Consider the following 22,242-nt stretch of genomic DNA (forward strand, 5'->3'; position numbering starts at 1 on the left):
AATTAATTACCAATTAGTCAATTAACTTGGTCTAAGAATATGGGCGCGAAAAAAGTGCCTGTGATAGTGCAGATCATTGGAGCTTAAGGAAGGCGGTACGGAATGTAAATAAGTGCAAGGGAAACAAATATAATGCCATTAAGAGGGAATATAAGATAAAGTTAATTATGTTTGAGAAACATTAGAACATGTGCAAAGTAGAATAGAAGGCAGCTAAAAGTGCTGCGCAAAAATAAAACCCGGGATCGAAATGGTGAAAGAGGAATTTGAGTTTTCGGCAGATATATGGACAAATATTTGGTGTGTAAACGTGTGCAATGAGGAAAAAGAGCAATGCAGGAGACATTTGAGATGTGCGGGCGGGAAATGAAGAGGTTCTGAGAAGAGTGCAACAGCAGAAGGAAAGAAGAAAGATAAGAGTTTAACGTCCCATCGACAGTGACATCATTAGAGATGGAGCAGAGGATTGGATTAAAGGAGAATGGGGAAGAAAATCGGCAGTGATCTTTCTAAGTGAACTTCCCGGCGTTTGCCTGAATCAACATAGGAGTTTCACTGAATACTTGAATCAGGATGGCCGCACGCGGATTTGAAATGTCCTCGTGTCGAATTCAAGCCCAGGTATGATAACCACTGTCCCGATCCGCTCGGAGCGAGAGCGGAGAAATCCATTTGACTGGACATATTAAGAAAGGAGGCGCTCTTAAAAGCAGCTGTGGAAGGGAAGGAGAGGGGAAGAGACTTTACACCTTGGGCGATATACAGGAAGGCAGCACGAACAGCCGTATTAGAAAGGAAGCATTGGACCATCGGAGATGGAGATGCGAAACACTGTCTAACATGGGACAGACCTCAAGATGACGATGCCTCTAATCTTCACAAACCTGAATAGTCCTCCGATGAACATTTTATCCTGGAACACATAAACATTTACCCACAAAAGCAACGTTTCCGTCTTCGAATCTCGGTAGGACGTACCAGAAGAACTTTTAAATCAGCGCGAACTTCGAATCTCGGTAGGACGTACCAGAAGAACTTTTAAATCAGCGCGAACTCCACTTCAGGGTGAATTGTTATTCTGGAAACAATCCCTTGCGCTGTGGCCATTCCTCCACAGTTCCCTTTCTTCCAGGCGTGCAAGTTGCAGAAGGCAAGCAAGAGATCTTCTGTGAATTTTGGTAAGTAGAAGGAAGTAATGATACACTTGCTGATCGTAAAAAGCGTGAGGATAGCTCAGTCGGTAGAGCACTGCCAGCGAAGAGAAAAAGGCTCCTGGTTCGAGTTTCGGTAGGACACGCAGTTTTAATCCGGGAGAAAGTTTCACGTCAGCCCAAATTCCGCTGCAGAGTGAAAATTCATTAAGACGAAATACCACTTTTTACGACCGACACAGCAAAATGAGACTCACAGAGGGATGAGAAGGAATGGAAAAGTATTTTTCATAAGAAAGGGACTGTGTATACATTTGTTGATAGGATGGCATTAACTTTTTCTAATGTAAGTACAATCAAAGTCTGAAAGATAGCTATACAATCTGAGAAGAATTTTATGTACGTCAACGATCGCGACCTAACACTGTAATCATGATGACTGGGTACGGCCGTAAATCAGAAATCTTGTTCTTCTTCCTCTCGTTAGCGTTTTTCCCGTTTTTATATACGGGAGCAGCTATGCTGAAATTTTGGCAGTTTTTAGTTTATTTAACTTTGTAGCCGGATGTCCTTCCTACCGTAATTTTTCTAATTACATTTTTGTAATCTGTTTATCTGACATGTTCCACACCCAGGAGGATTCCCTCTTTTATGTGTCTATGGAATGAATAATTAATCTAATATACTCTAATCCAGTCGTGAGTTACCTGAGTGACGGAAGTCGTGTGCACCCCCTGTCTGCGAATTGTGTGTGTGTGTGTGTGTGTGTGTGTCTGTGTGATCGTATTATAACTCTTCGCGTGTCGAATTTCATGAGGCGGAAAGTGGGGCCGTGCGTAAACGAAAATGGGAAACACAAACTAGGACTGTTGATATTTTTCAAAATATCTGGAATCCAATGTATCGATATTTAAAAATGTCACTACCGGCCTTCAGAATACCGAAAATAGTATCGATATATCAATTATCGACGGAATAACTATCGACGTACGTGCCTATAAAAATATCTGCTGCTCATTTGGAAAATACTACCCGTTTCAGAGCTGTATATTTAACTATTGATTAACTATTAGGTATTCTGGACATCAGCAAGCTAGCAGCCTGCCTATCCCTCTTACAGCAAGAACTGGAAGAAAAACGTTGCACGTTCACGCTTGGTAATAACCACTTTGCTAACAATGGTAACTGCGTGTAAGTGGCACAATAAAAGGCTTCCGATTGGTCCGGCGTTCGGTTTCGTCACGTATCGGATTCATCCGGAACACTTCATGTCGATTTTCCTATTTTTTCCTTTCTGCCAGAGTCAGTGATATAGCAGTTACACTGTGAAAATTGTGTGGTGATCTAACTGTTGCAGTGTGAGTTGGCAGAGCCGAGCGATAATTGCTTCACCATTTTCACTCACACGGCCCCGGCCACCGGAAAGTGCAGTATTGTCACTTAGATTTATGCCCATCTTTTCCAGAAGCTGTCTTTGAAGTATGCTGATTTGAAGAAATAGTCCGATAGCTGCATTAGAAATTGTTTTTAAATGCCAGTGGTCTGATATTTCTTCACATAGGAAATTTTGTTATTCCATTCACACCGCCACTCCACATTGAAATCGGACTACTTCTTCTTTTGTGCCACATGTACTTGCTTCACACAGTCAAAGTGAAAGACCTGATGTGATGAAATCTCAAAAAGTAGTAAGACTACTCCACACAAAGAGAGTAAAATTACGTTCTACCACAATTTCAAAACAACAACTTCAGATATGTACCGAAAACTGTAAAAAAATTATATAAAATAAAAATATCGGCACTCTGTATAGCCATTTTGATATCGATATATCGGTGGAAAGGGATATCGCCGGTATACGAGGTACGACAATAACGTAATGAGACTGATACGAACAAAATGTTGTTTAACGTTTTAGTCAAGTTTAGTGTTGTCTCCTTCAAAGTAGTTCCCTCCTGATTGCACCCACTTTTTCCAGCGTTTCTGCCATTGATGGTAACATGAACTCATCTTCTGTAATATCCTCCAAGACCCTCGTCACAGCTTTTTGGACATCTTGTTTTGTTTGAAAATGGTGTCCCTTGACCACCGTTTTGACTCTTGGAAATAGAATAAAGTCGCACGGAGCGATATCTGGTGAATAAGGTGGCTGTGGTAGTAATGAAATTTGTTTTAAGGTTAAAAGTTGCTGTACTGACAGAGCAGTATGGGATGGCTCATTATCGTGATGCAGAATCCAATTATCAGCAATGTTGCCACAGACAAGAAGAACTCTTTTATGAAGTCTTTCTAAAATCTCTTTGTAGTAATATTGGTTAACTGTTTGTCCAGGCACCCACTCTCTATGAACAATTCCGTTGGAATCATAGAAGCACACAAACAAGCATTTCACTTATGATTTTGACATGCGAGCATTTTTTGGTCTGGGTGATCCCTTTGAGCACCATTGCGAACTTTGGCTTTTAATCTCTGGATCGTACTGAAAAAACCAACTTTCATCTCCAGTGATAACACGGCTCAACAATTCTGGATTGATTTCCGTTTGCTCTAACAAATCGGCTGCCACATTTTTCCGTGTTTCTCGCTTTTGTGGTGTGAGGGTTTTGGGGATAATTTTTGCACATATCTTTCTCATACCAAGATCTTCAGTAATTACTAGACGAACCGTTTCTCGATTGATGTTCAGTTCTTCTGCAGTCATTTTCACGGATAATATTTGATTAGATCGTACTAGTTCACGCACCCTGGCCAAGTTGACATCTTCCCGTGAGATTGATGGTCGTCTGCTGCGGTCTTCATCTTCAACATTCGTTCTGCATTGACTAAACATTTTATGCCAACGAAAAACTTGGGCTCTCGACATAACCCCCTCTCCAAAAGCCTTCTGAAGCTTACCGTAAGTTGTCGTCGCTTTTTCACCCAATTTAACGCAAAAAGGAATGGCATACCGTTGAGCAATATTATGCGGTTTTATTTCCGTGTCGAGAGACAGTAGTTGCATCGATGTGGTTCAAATGGCTCTGAGCACTATGGGACTCAACTGCAGTGGTCATCAGTCCTCTAGAACTTAGAACTACTTAAACCTAACGAACCTAAGGACATCACACACATACATGCCTGAGGCAGGATTCGAATCTGCAAGCGTAGTGGTCGCTCGGTTCCGGACTGCGCGCCTAGAACCGCGAGACCACTGCGGCCGGCTGCATCAATGTGCCGCTTGGACTAGAAGCAGCTTATAGACCAGGGTCAAAGGTATTGTGCCTAGGCAAGCCTGCAGGGTTGCCACATCATGCAAAGAAAATCAGTCTCATTACTTTATTGTCAAACATCGTATATCAATATTTTAAGGAAAAAATATCTATGTATTGATGTTTCATCAAGAACCCTACCTCAGACTGGCCAGGCCACCGGCTGCGGTCGATAATCAGCCTTGCGGATTCGATACTGGTGTCCCTGATCTTCCTGTCACCCGTCTAGCACGCTGCACGTCATGCTATGTGAGTAAGTACATAAATGGCAAAAGTATGGGAAAAAAATATTCAAATAACTTACTGGCTACCGTCGGAACTTCACAGGTACCATTACAACCTTTTCTAAGCAGTGTGTGTACCGCACTTACATCATGATCCTCTGATGGTGGCGAACATTCTTCACTAAGCTCTTGTAGAGTTCTCGATATGTGTCGCTTGTATTTTCGTAGAGAGGTGCACTGTTATGCAGCTCGTCTTCTGCTATTATTTTATTCTTGTTGTAGAAATGAATTCCTTTAGAAGGCCTTGTGTTTGTACCAGAATGTTCCAGAACGGTCATGTTCCCCATCGACTGGCTTTCCATCCGTGCTGCTGCCGTCAGTCGCATACGAGCGATATTTGCATTGAGGACATCCAGTTCGGCGGCTAGAAGCAGCAAACCGTGAGAGAAGTAAATGTCCATCATGACGCTGGTTTGTACAGCGACCAGGACGGAGACAACTTGGAGGACGTACACTGTTTCGTAGTTCGGTGAGGCCTGTCCGTCCCCAGGCGTCAACATGTACAGCACGGGGCGCCAGGAGAGCTCAGTGATGTTCCCAGTCGTCACGTAACGCCGTTCCAGCACCGGCTGCGCTAGCCACGCCGGTAACACCAGGACTGGAGCAGCCTGGAACAAACAGGAGACATCCATATTTAATAGGTTATTGCGCTATTGGATTAGGGAAAGAGTTCAGCAGTGGTTCGCTCGAAATCTGGGAGGTGGGAAGCAGAGAGGTGACTTAGAGTGTCAACAAAGATTGAAAAGATTGGTGTCAGACTGAAGTCGTACAAAGTGGCGCGTGGCATATTGTTCTCCTATGGGTCCGTTAGTTTTCTCAATAAACTAAGAGAACAAGTAATGAAACACATTTTTTTCTCGGCCAGATTCGGCTTAAAAAAAATACGGAATTTGAAACTTCCTGGCAGATTAAAACTGTGTTCCGGACCGAGACTCGAACTCGGGAACTTTGCCTTTCACAGGCAAGTGCTCTACCATATGAGCTACTCAAGAACGATTCACGCCCCTTCCTCACAGTTTTACTTCTGCCAGTACCTCGTCTCCTACCTTCCAGACCTTACAGAAGCTCTCCTGCGAACCTTGCAGAACTAGCACTCCTGAAGGAAAGGATATTGCGGAGTCCTGGCTTAGCCACAGCCTGGGGGATGTTTCCAGAAGGAGATTTTAACTCTGCACTTGCCCGCTAAAGGATAGGTCCCGAGTACGAGTCTTGATCCGGCACATAGTTTTAATCTGACAGGAAGTTTCATATCAGCGCACACTCCACTGCAGAGTGAAAATCTCATTCTGAATCCGGAATTTGTTGCAGTGCATTGTGGAACACTCCTGCTTCCGTCCCTAAAATGTCTTGAATAACTTCAAAATGGCGTCTCTACCGGAGATGCGTTCCAAGCAGAGAGCTGTCTTTGAGTTTCTTTCGGCGGAAAACCAGAGCATCACAGATATTCACAGGCGCTTGCAGAATATCTGCGGAGACCTGGCAGTAAGCAAAAGCACCGCGAGTCGTTGGACAAGGATTCTGGGATCATCGCAACGATGTCGCACCAACTTGTCCTATCTCCCTCGTGCCGACCGCCAGCACACGGCTGTCAGTCCTGCAGTGTTGTGACGTGCGGTCACACAGGCTGGACGAACCATCTGTGTGGGGTTGCTTGCGCGTTACGAAACTGATGGTGACTATTTCACATTGAACATCACCACACGCGACGGAACATGGGTTTGTCACTTCGCCCCGGAAACAAAACGTCAATCAATAAAGTGACCCCACACCACCTCTCACGAAACCAAAAATTCGAAGTCGCATCTTCAGATGTTAAAGTCAAGGCGAGAGTCTTCTAGGACTCTCAAGAGGTTATTCTGCTTGGTGTCTTCCACCATGGTGCTACCAACTAGTGTATTGCCCTACTCACAGGAAATTGAAGAAATGACATCAACGCAAACGAAATTCTCCATCTCCATGGCAACGCAAGGCCTCTCACAAGTCTGCGAACCCTAGATAATCTTACAAAACTTCATTGGACTGTTCTTCATTATCTATCCTACAGCCCGGATCTTGCACCCTCCGAATTCCTTCTCTCTGGCGCAATGAAGGACGCACTCCGCGAGGAGCAGTACGTGGATAATTGGGAAGTTATTGATGGTACAAGACGTCGGCTGCAACATCCAGCAGTAGTGTGATACCATACGGGCATGCAGGACTTCCCAACAAGGTGACGTAAGACCATCTCATTGAACGGAGATTATTTTGAAAAATAGGTTTTTGTAGACAAAACAATGAGGAATAATATGGTGTACTGGAATTCTGAATAAAACCAACCTGCTTCCAGAGACACCTTGTAACTCCCCTCGTACACCAATGATATGCCACTAAGCATGACATATGAAAATCACGCAAGTATTATTGTGGAAGATGTAATGTAACTGATATGGTTAAAAGGGTAATTGGAACATCTGCATCTGCATCTATACTCTGCAAGGCACTTTACGATGTGTGGCGGAGACTACCTTGCGTTCCAGTGTTCACTTCCCATTTTCCAGTTGTATCGTGAATTGTTCGTGGGAAGAACGAATGCTAGTAAGCCTCCGCCTCGCCTCCAATCTCTCATATTTTACCTTCATGGTTTTCTTTAGTGAGATATACGCAGGATGTAGCAATGTATATGTTGATTCTTCTATGAACGCACGCTCTCAAAACTTTTAATAGTATTCCATGCGATGGCGCAGAACGCCTCTGTCGCAAACTTTGCCACTGGATTTGGCTGAAAATCTCCGTGACGCTTTCGTGCTTACTATACAAATGTGTAACGAAACATGCTGCTCTTCTTTGGTTCTCTCTTTATCTAACATCTCTGTCAGGTTCTAATAAGACACTGGAGAATAATATTCAAGTATTGGTCGGACGGTTGTTTTGCAACCTGTTTCCTTTGTTGACGAAATACATCTACTAAGAATTCTTCCAATGAATATGAGGCTGACATCTGCCCTACTCGCAAGTATTTCTGTGTGGTCATTGTACTACTCGGACTCCTAGATATCTTCAAGGACAGCTTCCAATGATTATTCTGCAGTTGTGTAATCATAAATCGTTCTCTGTATGTATTCGCAATAGCCACATTTGTTTATATTGAGGATCATTGGCCACGCCCTGCACCAAGGGCCGATCTCTGCACGTCTTCCTACAAAAAAAATGGTTCAAATGGGTCTGAGCACTGTGGGACTTAACATCTGTGGTCATCAGTTCCCTAGAACGTAGAACTACTGAAACCTAATGAAACTAAGGACATCACACACATCAATGCCCTAGGCAGGATTCGAACCTGCGACCGTAGCGGTCACGCATTTCCAGACTGAAGCCCCTAGAACCGCACGGCCACACCGGCTGGCACGTCTTCCTACATTCCCCTATAAGGGTATACAACAGCATCGGCCGCGAAAGGCATCACGTACCTTCCGACGTCATCTACTAAGTAATGTTTGGTATTGTGGAAGGTAATGGCGTCATAACACTTCCCTGGGGCACGTCCGAAGTTACTTTTGCGACTGAAGATTTCTCTCACTCCCGAATGATTTGCTGTGTTCATATTGCTACAAACTCCTCAATCCAATCACAGAGTTTGTTTGATATTCCGTACGCTCGTATTTCTTTCACTACGAAACAGTGCGGAACCGTACCGAATACCTTGTGCAACTCAAATAACAGGGCATCCATCTATTGATTTTTAGATCTTGTGAGCTAATAGATCGAGCTGGGATTCACACGATCGTTGTTTCCGGAAGCCATGTTGCTTCCCACAGAGGAGATTTTTGATATCCTTAAATTTTATAATACACGAGCATAAAAGGTGTACCACGATTCTGCAGCAGATCGACCTCAGTGATGTAGACCTATAGTTTTATACTTCTGCTGGGCGACCCTTCTTCCAAACGAGAATGACCTGTGATTGTTTCCAATCACTAGGAACACTTCGCTTCTCTAGGGACTAACTCTACAGTGCTGCCAGATGAGGGAAAAGTTCTTTCGCATACTCTGTGTAAAGTCGAATTGGTACTCCATCGATCGAGTAGCCTTTCCTCCGTTGAGCGATTTCAGTTGGTTTTATATTCCTTTGTTCCTTATTTTGATATCTCTTTTTCTGTCTCTCGTATGACGATTTAAAGGAGGAACGACAGTGCGGTCTTCCACTGTGAAAGAGGTTTAGTATTTCGGCCATTACTGTGTCATCCATTGTTCCAATGCGGTTTTGGTCACAGAGTATCTGGGCAGATGGTTTCGATAAGTTTACAGATTTAACATAAGACCAGAACGTCTTAAGATTTGCTTTCAAGTTGGCAGAGAGAGTTTTACTTTCGTGTTCACTGTACATCAGCCCGTGGTATTCAGAGTAGAAATTAATGCTTAACTGTATCAAAAAGCAATACAATCAGTTTGTGGCACAGAAGTCTTGTGAAAGCGAAATTTTGCTCTCCCAAACTTATCAGTCAGAGAGTTAAGTCGACTATTGTAACTTCTTAGTACTTTCTAGAAAGAATCGTTTTCGTATCTTGAGAGGAAACTGAGTGCTACTTTCACTTTACAAATAATTTACTCGGTCTATGGCACTGAAACGCGAAGATATTTTTATTTTGCTTACTTTCACTCTATTACCTTCTATGGTGTCATATTTTCGGGCAACTCCGTGCATTCAAGAAGGATGTCCTTAGTCTGACTCACTCTTTCCGCTAGTACTGACTCATTCACAAGAAACTGCAACATTCATTTCGAGAACACTAGACGGAAAACCGATTGTCACTTGGATAACATGTCCGTTATCATCTTACTGAAAGATTTGCAATTATCAGCTGGTCTCATTTTCAATAGGCTACTAGCAGAGCTGCAAGAGACTGCGATAAACTCCAAGTACCCAGCTCGAAGTTGAAAGATTTTCTTGCGGCGCACCTCCTATTTTGAAAAGGAATTCCCCACAACAATTAAGAACTTTTCTCTGCAATCTTTTATTTATTCGTATACTCTGTTTTATTAACTGTTCAGTTTCTATCTAAATATTCGGGAAGGATTTTCTGTAGAAAAAAAGGTAACAATATGCAGAAGGCAACAATAATCACTATTCTAAATCTAAGGACGAGCTTGTAATACAGTACGTAATTTACAGGGGTAATTAAAGAATGGACTGAGACTTTAATTAACAAGTGAAGAGAGTACGTAAACAGTGATGGTAGTAGGTGGTCGTGGTGGTTAGTGTTTATCGTCCCGTCGACAACGAGGTCATTAGAGACGGAGCGCAAGCTCGGATTAGGGAAGGATTGGGAAGCAAAACGGCCGTGCCCTTTCAAAGGAACCATCCCGGCATTTGCCTGAAACGATTTAGGGAAATCACGGAAAACCTAAATCAGGATGGCTGAAGACGGGATTGAACCGTCGTCCTCCCGAATGCGAGTCCAGTGTGCTAACCACTGCGCCACCTCACTCGGTGTGATGGTAGTACATGTAGTTCATTTAATGTAGTGTTAACTTAGTAACTCGTGAATTAGCTGAAAAAAGCGGTATTAATTAAAATTATATATAGAAAAAATTTCAGAACTGCTTCAGTTTCTATGTGTATGCGTATCAGCAATAAAAATTATGAAAGTAAAATAAATGAAACAAATAATAACGGCCAGAAAATGTTAGATGTCTTCAGCTTTAGAGGACTGGTATCAATATCGCGCATTTTCTATTTGTGTAGTGCCCATTATTTAAGAAGTTACTCTGTTACAATGTCTAACTGCGATATCAGTAAACTAAGCTCCGTATTTTGGCAGAAATAAGCTGACGGAAAAAGATCGCAACACCAAAAAATAATTACTCTTGAGTAATGAAACTTCTGGAATACATTTGTCTAGGTAACACACTTAAGTGATAGTGGAATATATTTGTCTAGGTAATACACTTAAGTGATTCACACTGGATGATCAAATGTTACTGTAAGAACGAGAAAAACCATTGCAAAAGTGAAATCCTGGTACGTAAGTAACCGGTGTAACCGCCAGAACCATTATTGCAGCATGCAAAAGTGCATGCATTGCGCTCTACAGATGCCGGATGTCACTTTGTGGATGACATTGGATTTGTTGTTCGATGATGTCCAGTATGTGCTCGACTGAAGACAGATCCTGTGATCGAGCAGGCAAAGGCAACATGTCGGCACTCTGTAGAGCATGTTGGGTTAACAACAGCAACACGAGTACGTAGGCGAGTGTTAAATTCAAATGGTTGAAATGGCTCTGAGCACTATGAGACTTAACATCTCAGGTCATCAGTCCCCCAGAAGTTAGAACTACTTAAACCTAACTAACGAGGCAGGATTCGAACTTGCGTCCGTAGCGGTCGCGTAGTTCCAGACTGAAGCGCCTTGAAGCGCTCAACCACAGCGGCCGGCGTGAGTGTGGTCCTGATTGAAAACACCCCATGGAATACCGTTCGTGAACGGCAGCAGAGCAGGACGAACCATCAGAGTGACGTACAAATTTGCAGTCAGGGTACCTGAAGTAACCACGAGAGTTATCCTACTGTCATACGGAATTGCTTCCCAGACCATAACTCCAGGTGTAGGTCCAGTGGGTCTACCATTCAGACAGGCTAGTTGCAGGCCTTCAATTTCCCTCTTTCTAACCAACACCAATGCAGACGCACTTTTCATCAGAATACACAACGGACCCCTAACCTGTCCTCCAATGAGCTATCGTTTGACACGACTGATGTCATAAAAGAAGTTGCTTTGAGGTGAGTGGAGTGCACGATACAGGGCGTCTGGCTCGGAGCTGTCCTTAAAGTAACCGATTTGTAACTGACCGTTGTGCAACTGTGGTGCCACCTGCTGCTCAAATTGCTGCTGCAGATGCACCAGACACGATGGTCTTCCCTCTCGGTAGTACCACGTGGTCCTACGGAGACCGGTCTTCTTGCGACGATACTTTCTTGTGACCACCGCTGCCAGCAGTGAAATATAGTGTTTACAATGGTGCCAAGTCTTTCTGCTGTATCGCAGGAGGAACACCAGTTTCTCGTAACCCTGTTACACGACCTCGTTCAAACTGATTGTTGGGTCTTTGGCACCTTAAAGACATTCTTGACTAACAACAAGGCACCACGCCCTATCTCAAAGTAATTAACGCTCGCCGCACGGGGTAGCTGCGTGGTCTTAGGCGTCTTGTCACGGTACGCGCTGCTCCCCACGTCGGAGGTTCGAGTCCTCCCTCGGGCATGGATGTGTGTGTTGTCCTTAGCATAAGTTAGTTTAAGTTAGATCAAGTAGTAGGGACCGATGACCTCAGCAATTTGGTCCCATAGGAACTTTCCGCAAATTTCCAAATTCCAAATTAATGCTCAATGCTGTTACAGCGTGTTTTAAGCAAACCTGGTCTGCATCCTCGTAGTGACACTATTAGCGCCACTCTTTGCAGCTGGTTCGAAATCTGAAATGTCATCACGTTTCAGATGTAGAAATACACCTACGAACTTTGGTTGATGTCGCACAACCCCTTCTTGGTCTTGCGATTTCCTTCTGTCAGTGTACAACAGTAGAAGGAGACTCACCATGATCTGAAAACTACGTGAGGGATAAAACATAGGCTGTAGGTGGAATCCCAATTATAAAATGATCTTGAGAGAATTTCTGTATGGTGCGAAAAGTTGCAATTAGCACTAAACAAAAAAAGTGCGAGGTCATCCGCATAGGTACTAAAAGAAATCCGATAAATTTTGGTTATACGATAAATCGCAAAAATCTAAGGGCTCTAATTCTACTAAATACCTTGGAACTACAATTACGAGCAACTTAAACTGGAAAGACCACGTAGATAATATTGTGGGGAAGGCGAAACAAAGACTGCGCTTTGTTGGCAGAACACTTGGAAGATGGGACAAACCCACGAAAGAGACTGCCTACATTAAAATTTCCGTCCTCTGCTTGAATATTGCTGAGCGGTATGGGGTCCTTACCATGTGGAATTGACGGAGGACATGGAAAATGTGCAAAGAAGGGCAGTTCGTTTCGTGTTATAGCGCAATGTGTGTGAGAGTGTCAGTGATACGATACGCGAGTTTGGGAGGCAGTTGCTGAAACAGTTTTCTTCGCGGCGAGATCTATTTACGCAATTTCAATCACCAACTTTGTCTTCCAAATGCGTAAATATTTTGTTGAGACGCACCTACGTGGGGAGAAATGATCATCATAATAAAATAAGAGAAATCAGAGCTGGAACGGAAATATTTAGGTGCTCCTTTTTCCCGCGCCATTCGAGAGTGGAATGGAAGAGAAATAGTATGAAAATGGTTGGATGAACCTTCTGCCAGGCACTTAAGTGTTAATTGCAGAGTAACCATGTCGATGTAGATGTAGATGAGATGGAGATTGTGAAACATGGCACAGTGACTGCAAGTAACGACATCACTTTTCGGTACTCTTTATAGCCTTTAATACTTTTCCTTTTAAAATTTAAAGCAGCCCGTCGTACTACAAGAAAAGACACAAGCTTGGCACATAAAAAGCACTGCATTAACTGATAGCACACACGGTTTTGCTTGACGGTGACTCAGAATAAGATCTAACCTGCCAGAGGAGGGATAACATGGCGGTCTTCTTACGGTAGTTGCTACGGATGCCGACGCCGTCATCAGGAAACCGCTTCGCCGAATCCAGCAACATGGACATTAGGTTCTCCAGTGTGGAACTCTCCAGCATGAAGAACGTACCCTGCCAACAACGACAGAAAAATTACATTTGTGTGACGGTATATGTGTGCGGACCACACACTTCAGACTTTTCAGGACATACAATCTGGTTTTAAAACGATTTAATTGACAGCATGTCTCAGTTAACTGTTTCCGTAAGAAAGTGAGTTTATTGCGACAACTATTCAAAGATATAAATGCAGTTTCAGAGCTTCTCTTTGTAAGATAGTCTGGGAAATTTATTTAACATTTACACATGTATTAAATTTACAAATTACATCGTGCGCTAGGAAATATTCCTTGGACCCAATATATCTGTTGGGAAGAATGCCTGAATTTAAATTGTCAGTTTCTGTAAAATTACTAATAATATGATAGATTAGAAGTATATTGATTTCTGTTGTAAAATTTGCTCCTTGCGTAATAATTACTGTCGAAGGTCATACGTTAAATGTACTACTATAACCGTAACGGTACAGACAATGAAAATTTATTCAGACTTTTATGCTTATCATATATTTGTTACTTAGTACTTGAGCCGTACGTGGCTAGTGTTCCCGTCATCATGTATTTTACACCCTGTTTTTATCATACTTCCACCTGACTACGTTTATTTGATTTACTAATGTCACTGAGTTGCTGCTTTCCCTTACCATGACTGGCGCTAGCAGCGCGTATCGATAAATCCCCTCTCGTAGTATCTTTGCTATACTGCTATTACTTCCCGGTCGTTGTTTGTCGTAAGCCAGTGAGTTTGGGTTACGAGTTCGGGTCTGCCAGTCAGTTGGAATGCGTCTGGAGCGCAGCTCGGACCAGCCAGTCGGGCAGTTGGAATGCGACACTAGTGCAGTCAGTTGGAGAAGCAGTGAGCTCTGCGTCGATAGCTGTCCGGTGTAGCCGAGCTGTTCTAGGCACTTCCGTCCGAAACCGCGCGACTGCTACGGTCGCAGGTTCGAATCCTGCCTCGGGCGTGGATGTGTGTGATGTCCTTAGGCTAGTTAGGTTTAAGTAGTTCTAAGTTCTAGGGGACTGATGACCTCAGCAGTTAATTTCCATAGTGCTCAGAGCCCCGAACGACATACATATTTTGTCTCGCCGATCGTTCATGAGTCGGCTGTGTGTGTGTGAGTGTGTGTGTGTGTGTGTGTGTGTGTGTGTGTGTGTGTGTGTGTGTTTGCATCTACATCTACATCTACTACATCTACATCTACATCCATACTCCGCAAGCCACCTGACGGTGTGTGGCGGAGGGTACCCTGAGTACCTCTATCGGTTCTCCCTTCTATTCCCGTTTCGTATTGTACGTGGAAAGAAGGATTGTCGGTATGCTTCTGTGTGGGCTCTAATCTCTCTGATTTTATCCTCATGATCTCTTCGCGAGATATACGTAGGAGAGAGCAATATACTGCTTGACTCCTCGGTGAAGGTATGTTCTCGAAACTTTAACAAAAGCCCGTACCGAGCTACTGAGCGTCTCTCCTGCAGAGTCTTCCACTGGAGTTTATCTATCATCTCCGTAACGCTTTCGCAATTACTAAATGATCCTGTAACGAAGCGCGCTGCTCTCCGTTGGATCTTCTCTATCTCTTCTATCAACCCTACCTGGTGCGGATCCCACACTGCTGAGCAGTATTCAAGCATTGGGCGAACAAGCGTACTGTAACCTACTTCCTTTGTTGTCGGAATGCATTTCCTTAGGATTCTTCCTATGAATCTCAGTCTGGCATCTGCTTTACCGACGATCAACTTTATATGATCATTCCATTTTAAATCACTCCTAATGAGTACTCCCAGATAATTTATGGAATTAACTGCTTCCAGTTGCTGACCTGCTATTTTGTAGCTAAATGATAAGGGACCTATCTTTCTATGTATTCGCATCACATTACACTTGTCTACATTGAGATTCAATTGCCATTCCGTGCACCATGCATGTGTGCATAGACTCCCGGTTTGTCTTCGTGCGTGGTTAGTCGCTGTTGTATCGTTCAGGTCTTCGTGCAAGTTTTTCTCAGGTTGTGTGAGTAGTTGGCATTAGTTACACTGATCATTATTTTAAAAGTTGTCAGCGTATTGGCTCTGAGAGGTCGGTCGTCTGATCGCGTGACGTATGATTGGTTCTCTGACAACTTATTGGCCCTTTCAATTATCATCTTGTGGAACTTGGGTCGGTCCTTTCCTGGTGCAGGGTTGTCGGTTAGCCAGGGGGCGTGTTTCCTCTGCATGGTTGGATCCGAGCCAGTATTTCCGCCTTCGTGCGACTGGAAGTGAACGAGAGACGCACCAGCAATGTAGTCGCGACGGAGCAGCAGTCGCGGACGGAGCAGCAGGCAGTAGGTCGGTTGCTGTGGATCAGGGAATATATCTCTGCGCGGTGCAGTCGCTGGGTCCACTGGCGGTCCCTGCGCAGTGTCGGAGCGCGTGTGGGGCTGTCCGATCGCTACGAGCTTCGTGGTTCACCGACCCAGGACGTCAAAGTTGAGTTGTGGTTTCAACTACCCAAGCCAAGTCCATTCATGTTGTGTGGTTACATACATATTTTCAATAATTACGTTCCTAACTTTTGTGTTTGAGTTCTCATGTACCGATTGGTGGCAAACAACTCGTTTTGTCGGTCAGTCCGTGGTTGTCTCCTGGTTGATTTCCGACGGATCAGGTGTAGTTGGGTGACCTGTCTCGCCTAAGTGAACGAGGGGAGACCGACCTCCCTGGAGGCTTAAAGTGCCACCGGTGTTTAATTATCTGTTGTCAGCTACCTTCAGTTCAAGGCTTATGGCCTTTTTTTCAATTTTCTTAAAATTTTGCAAAATCTGAGCAGTTCTCTTTGGTTCTCCGCAGAGATTGCTGTAATTTACCGTCTAGTAAGGTCATCCGAAAACCAGCTTCAGTTGAAAAGCGATTTAGAAAAGATTCGTGAATGGTGTGGCAGGTGACAGTTGACGCTAAATAACGAAAGGTGTGAGGTGATCCACATGAGCTCTAAAAGAAATGCGTTGGAATTCGATTACTCGATAAATAGTACAATTCTCAAGGCAGTCAATTTAACTAAGTAGTTGGGTGTTAAAATTACGAACAACTTCAGTTGGAAAGACCACGTAGATAATACTGTGGGGAAGGCGAGGCAATGGTTGCGTTTAATTGGCAGGTCACTTAGAAGATGCAACAAGTCCACTAAAGAGACAAATTACAGTACACTTGTTCGTCCTCTGTTAGAATACTGTTGCGCGGTGTAGGATCCTTACCAGGTGGGATTGACGGAGGACATCGAATGGATGCAAAAAAAGGGCAGCCCGTTTTGTATTATCACGTTGGGTGTTAAAATTACGAACAACTTCAGTTGGAAAGACCACGTAGATAATACTGTGGGGAAGGCGAGGCAATGGTTGCGTTTAATTGGCAGGTCACTTAGAAGATGCAACAAGTCCACTAAAGAGACAAATTACAGTACACTTGTTCGTCCTCTGTTAGAATACTGTTGCGCGGTGTAGGATCCTTACCAGGTGGGATTGACGGAGGACATCGAATGGATGCAAAAAAGGGCAGCCCGTTTTGTATTATCACGTTGGGTGTTAAAATTACGAACAACTTCAGTTGGAAAGACCACGTAGATAATACTGTGGGGAAGGCGAGGCAATGGTTGCGTTTAATTGGCAGGTCACTTAGAAGATGCAACAAGTCCACTAAAGAGACAAATTACAGTACACTTGTTCGTCCTCTGTTAGAATACTGTTGCGCGGTGTAGGATCCTTACCAGGTGGGATTGACGGAGGACATCGAATGGATGCAAAAAAGGGCAGCCCGTTTTGTATTATCACGTTGGGTGTTAAAATTACGAACAAGTTCAGTTGGAAAGACCACGTAGATAATACTGTGGGGAAGGCGAGGCAATGGTTGCGTTTAATTGGCAGGTCACTTAGAAGATGCAACAAGTCCACTAAAGAGACAAATTACAGTACACTTGTTCGTCCTCTGTTAGAATACTGTTGCGCGGTGTAGGATCCTTACCAGGTGGGATTGACGGAGGACATCGAATGGATGCAAAAAAGGGCAGCTCGTTTTGTATTATCACGTAATAGAGGAGAGAGTGTGGCAGATATGATACGCGAGTTGGGATGGAGGTCATTGAATTAAGTCTGAAGCTCGTGGTCGTGCGGTAGCGTTCTCGATTCCCACGCCCGGGTTCCCGGGTTCGATTTCCGGCGAGGACAGGGATTTTCTCTGCCTCGTGATGACTGGGTGTTGCGTGATGTCCTTAGGTTAGTTAGGTTTAAGTAGTTCTATGTTCCAGGGGACTGATGACCATAAATGTTAAGTCCCATAGTGTTCAGAGCCATTTGAATCATTTTTTCATTAAAGCAAAGACGTTTTCTGTCGGGGCGAGATCTATTCACGAAATATCAGTCACCAACTGCCTCTTCCCAATGCGAAAATATTTTGTTGAGCCCAACACACATAGGTAGGAATGGTCATCAAAATAAAATAGGAGAAATCAGAGCTCGAACAGAAAGGTTTAGCTGTTCGTTTTTGCCACGCGCTGTTCGGGAGTGAAATGATAGAGAGATAGTATGATTTTGGTTCGTTGAACCCTCTGCCAAGCACTTAAATGTGAATTGCAGAGTAATCATGTAGCTGTAGATGTAAATTTATCTTTCAAGCTTAAACAGTGCTGCCTTCTGCCTTTAAAAGTCAACGGTATTACATTCTAGAATTTTGAACTTCAATTGTGACCCTCAGCGATTTGTATTGCACTTTGCATATATTTGCTGTTTTTTAAAAATTATTTTATTGCTGTCTTAATTGGATTTTTATCTTGTTGATCTGCTAAGATTTCTTTTTTGGAGGTTAATAAATTACAATAATTGACAATTAGAAGGAGAAACTGACCTCAACCTATGGCCATTTCCACAATCCGACTACCTGTTCAGCACAGCGGGTTTAGCGGGCGTATCGGTACTCTCAGTCAGGAATCATTTCTGTTCTGTCCGTACTTTGGTAGGTCTAATAAACAAGCTTTCAGTGCTAAAAGTTGTACTTCATTCTCGAGCCTGGTTTCGGATTGGGACTGCGTTCCGCACAGTGGCAGTCATTCGCATGGGGATGGAACTATCAGCAAGCGAGGTAAGTGAACTCACCCGTACAAGCCAGGTGAAGCTCGCCATGGTGAAGAAGCAGGTCTCACGGTAGCTCTCCGCATCGGACGGCGGGTCCACCAGAAGCAGCAGCACAGAGAGGCTGCAGAGAATGAGGTCCAGGGCGATCACTGCAGCACCTCTGAGCACTCTGAGCCGGACTGGCGGGCTACCGGGCAGCCGCCACATGCCGAGCCACCCCAGCGCCGACCCAGCAGGACCCACCAGGGACCGCACTTCCTATGCTGTGGTCTTTATCTGCTAAAAGACGCCTTTCTAATAATTAATCCATGATATTCCTTATCAATGCACTCCAAGACAAAGGAAAGAACGTTGCACGATGGAGGAATTATCCAAAAGGGTCGGTTGTACATGTACAGCCAAACCAACGATTACAGTTTCAGGTAAACTGGATGGTTCATACGAGAGAAAGAGCTTCAAAACTTTAATAACCAAATGGCGCATTAAATCCTCAAAATCACGATATGGTTGGAGGGTTCATGCCCATAATGCTCCAAATGTCCTCAAATGGGGAAGATTCAACAACCTTGCTGGTCGAGATATGGTTCGGCAAGCAAGGAGATAAGCAGTAGTACCTCTCATCGTTTGCGGGCTGGCGTTATGTTGCTGAAATGTAAGCCCAGAATAGCCTGCCATGAGGTGAAACAAACCGGGGGATACATATCTACATCTACATCAACGTGATTACTCTGCTATTCACAATAAAGTGCCTGGCACAGAGTTCAATGTGCCACCTTCCAGCTGTCTCTCTACCGTTCCACTTGAAACGCCCCTTAGAAAAATTTATGAATTACTGTGCTGATAAACCACTTACATTATTTGATTTTCAAACAGCTGAGCAGAACTGAAGTACTGAGACATTTCGCTCTTTAGCTATTCTGATCAACACTAAACTGACACACAATATTGTTAGAGCAACGCAATCTGACTTTCAATAATACTAAAAAAGAGTGAACCTGACTAACATTAACCTATACCTTTCACGAATCACTTACCTCACACAAATATTCGTTACTCGAAGTACTGCAATACAGCGAGCGCCACTACTGCCAGCTAAATAAAAGATTCAAACTACTGAAGGCACTAACTAATGATAGACATAGTTAGGAAATGAAAGATTTTGATAGAGAACAAACAATGTACTTACCTTAACAGTGTTCGAAAGTCATTATATATAGCCGTTCATGACATCCAGTTTTACAAATGTGCTGTCTCTGATGGACACATGTCCAGATCACCCGCTCTGAGAACTCCGCCATTTCTCTCCCCACGTCCACCACTGCTGGCGGCTCACTTCCAACTGCGCAACGCTACGCGCTTTTAACAGCCAACTGCCCAACACTACAATAGCATATACTCCAACAATGCAAACCAACCACAGCCTTTCCACAGCACAGTCAGTGATTTTCATATAGAGCGCTACGTGGCGTTACCAACATAAAAACCTAAACAGCCTACTTACACACACTAGAACGGCGCGAGGGAAAAACGAGCTCTTAAATTTTTCGGTGCGAGCCGTCATTTCTCTTATTTTATCGTGATGACCATTTCTCCCTATGTAGGTGCGTGCCAAGAGAATGTTTTCGCAATCGGAGGAGAAAACTGGTGATTGAAATTCCATGAGAATATCTCGCCGCAACACAAAACGCCTTTGTTTTAATGATTGCCACTCCACGTATCATGTCTGTGACCTTATCTCCTCTATTTCCCGCGATAATACAAAATCACCTGCCTTTCTTTGTACTTTTTCTGTATCATCCGTCAGTCCCATCTGATGCGGATCCCACATCGCACAGCAATACTCCAGAACAGGGCGGACAAGCGTGGTGTAAGCAGTCTCTGTAGTAGACCTGTTCTGCCAGTAAATCGCAGTCTTTGGTTTTCTCTACCCACAACATTATCTACGTGATCGTACCAATTTAGGTTATTTGTAATTGTAGTCCCTAAGTATTTAGTTGAATTTACAGCTTTAAATTTATGTGACGTACCGCGTAATGGAAATTTAGCTGATTTCTTTTAGTACTCATGTGAATAACATCACACTTTTCCTTATTCATGGTCAAGTGTCACGTTTCGCACTATACAGATATCTTATCTAAATCATTTTGGAAGTCCTTTTGACCATCTGATGACTTTGCAAGACGGTAAATGACAGCATCATCTGCAAATAATCTAAGACGGCTTCTCAGATTGTCTCCTATGTCGTTAATATAGATCAGGAACAATAGAGGAAACGCTGGGTATTACTTCTGTTTTACTGTATGACTTTCCGCCTATTACTACAAACTGTGTCCTTTCTGGCAGAAAAACACGAATCCTGTTGCAGAACTAAGGCGACACTCCGTAGACACGCAGTTTGGTTAGAAGGCGCTTCTGAGGAACGGTGTCGAAAGCCTTCTGGAAATCTAAAAATATGGAATCAATTTGACGTCCCCTGTCGATAGCAGTTATTACTTCATGAGTATAAAGAGCTAGTTGTGTTTCACAAGAACTATATTTTCTGAAACGGTGCTATGTGTCAATAAATCGTTTTCTTCGAGGTACTTCATAATGTTCGACTACAGTATATGTTCCAAAACCCTACTGCAAATCGACGTTAGTGATATAGGCCTGTAATTCAGCGGATTACTCCTACTTCCCTTTTGGGGTATTGGTGTGACTTGAGCACTTTTCCAGCTTTTAGGTACGGATCTTTCTGTGAGAGAGTGGTTGTATATAATTGCTAAATATGGATCTATTTTATCAGCATACTCCGAGAGGAACCTGACTGGCACACAATCTGGACCGGAGGCCTTGCCGTTATTAAAAGATTTAAGCTGCTTCGATACTCTGAGGATACCTACTTCTATGTTTCTCATCTTGGAAGTTGTTCTTGATTGGAATTCAGGAATATTTACTTCGTCTTATTTGGTGAAGGAGTTTCGGAAAACCGTGTTTAATAACCATGCTTTAGTGGCACTGTCATCAGTGACTTCGCCTTTGTTGTCGCTCAGTGACGGTATTGATTGCGTCTTGCCACTGGTGTGCTTTATGTATGACCAGAATCTCTTTGGGTTTTCTGCCAGATTTCGAGACAGAATTTCGTTGTGGAAGTTATTAAAAGCATATCGCATTGAAGTATGCGCCATGTTTCGGACTTCTGTATAACTTTGCCAATCTTGAGGATTTTGCGTTCTTTTAAATTTGGCATGCTTTTTTCGTTGCTTCTGCAACAACGATCTGACCCGTTTTGTGTACCATGGGGAACCAGTACCATCAATTATTAATTTATGTGGTATATATCTCTCAATTGCAGTCGATACCATCTCTTTGAAAACATTCCACAACTTTTCTACACTTACATGATCAGATCAAAAGGAGTGAAGACTGTCTCTTAAAAAGTCGTTAAGAGCAATTTTGGACGTAGAATTAACATATATGTTAGGGCAGTGCGTCGAAATGTTTTGGCGCTAAAGGGCTATGGCAGCAGACGACTGACGCGAGTGCCTTTCCTTGACCCTAGACGAATGGAAAAGTATGGCTCAATCAGATGAGCCCATCCATTGGTAAGAGCTGATGGTAGGGTTCAAGTGTGGTCTGTGAAGCCATGAACCCAGTTTGTCACCAACGGACTGTGCAGGCTAATGGTGGGCTGATGGTGGCTCCATAATGGTTTCTACTGTGTTTACAGGAAATGGACTGGTCCAAGTGAACCGATAAT

The 22,242-nt window shown here is 43.5% G+C and overlaps 1 protein-coding gene across 1 annotated transcript in view; it reads right to left on the bottom strand.

Moving 5' to 3' along the window:
- LOC126278762 (odorant receptor coreceptor-like) overlaps positions 1-18,710 on the bottom strand; it is a 41,981-nt gene extending 23,271 nt beyond the window's left edge. The window contains exons 1-3 of the mRNA XM_049979039.1: positions 18,525-18,710; positions 13,271-13,414; positions 4,771-5,291 (exon numbers count right to left, since the gene is read on the bottom strand). Coding sequence (XP_049834996.1) covers positions 4,771-5,291; positions 13,271-13,414; positions 18,525-18,710 — 851 coding nt within the window. The remainder of the gene's footprint in view (positions 1-4,770; positions 5,292-13,270; positions 13,415-18,524) is intronic.
- Between the last annotated feature and the right edge of the window lie 3,532 nt (positions 18,711-22,242).

Source organism: Schistocerca gregaria, chromosome 6 (genome assembly GCF_023897955.1).
Source record: "Schistocerca gregaria isolate iqSchGreg1 chromosome 6, iqSchGreg1.2, whole genome shotgun sequence".
NCBI lineage: Eukaryota > Metazoa > Arthropoda > Insecta > Orthoptera > Acrididae > Schistocerca > Schistocerca gregaria.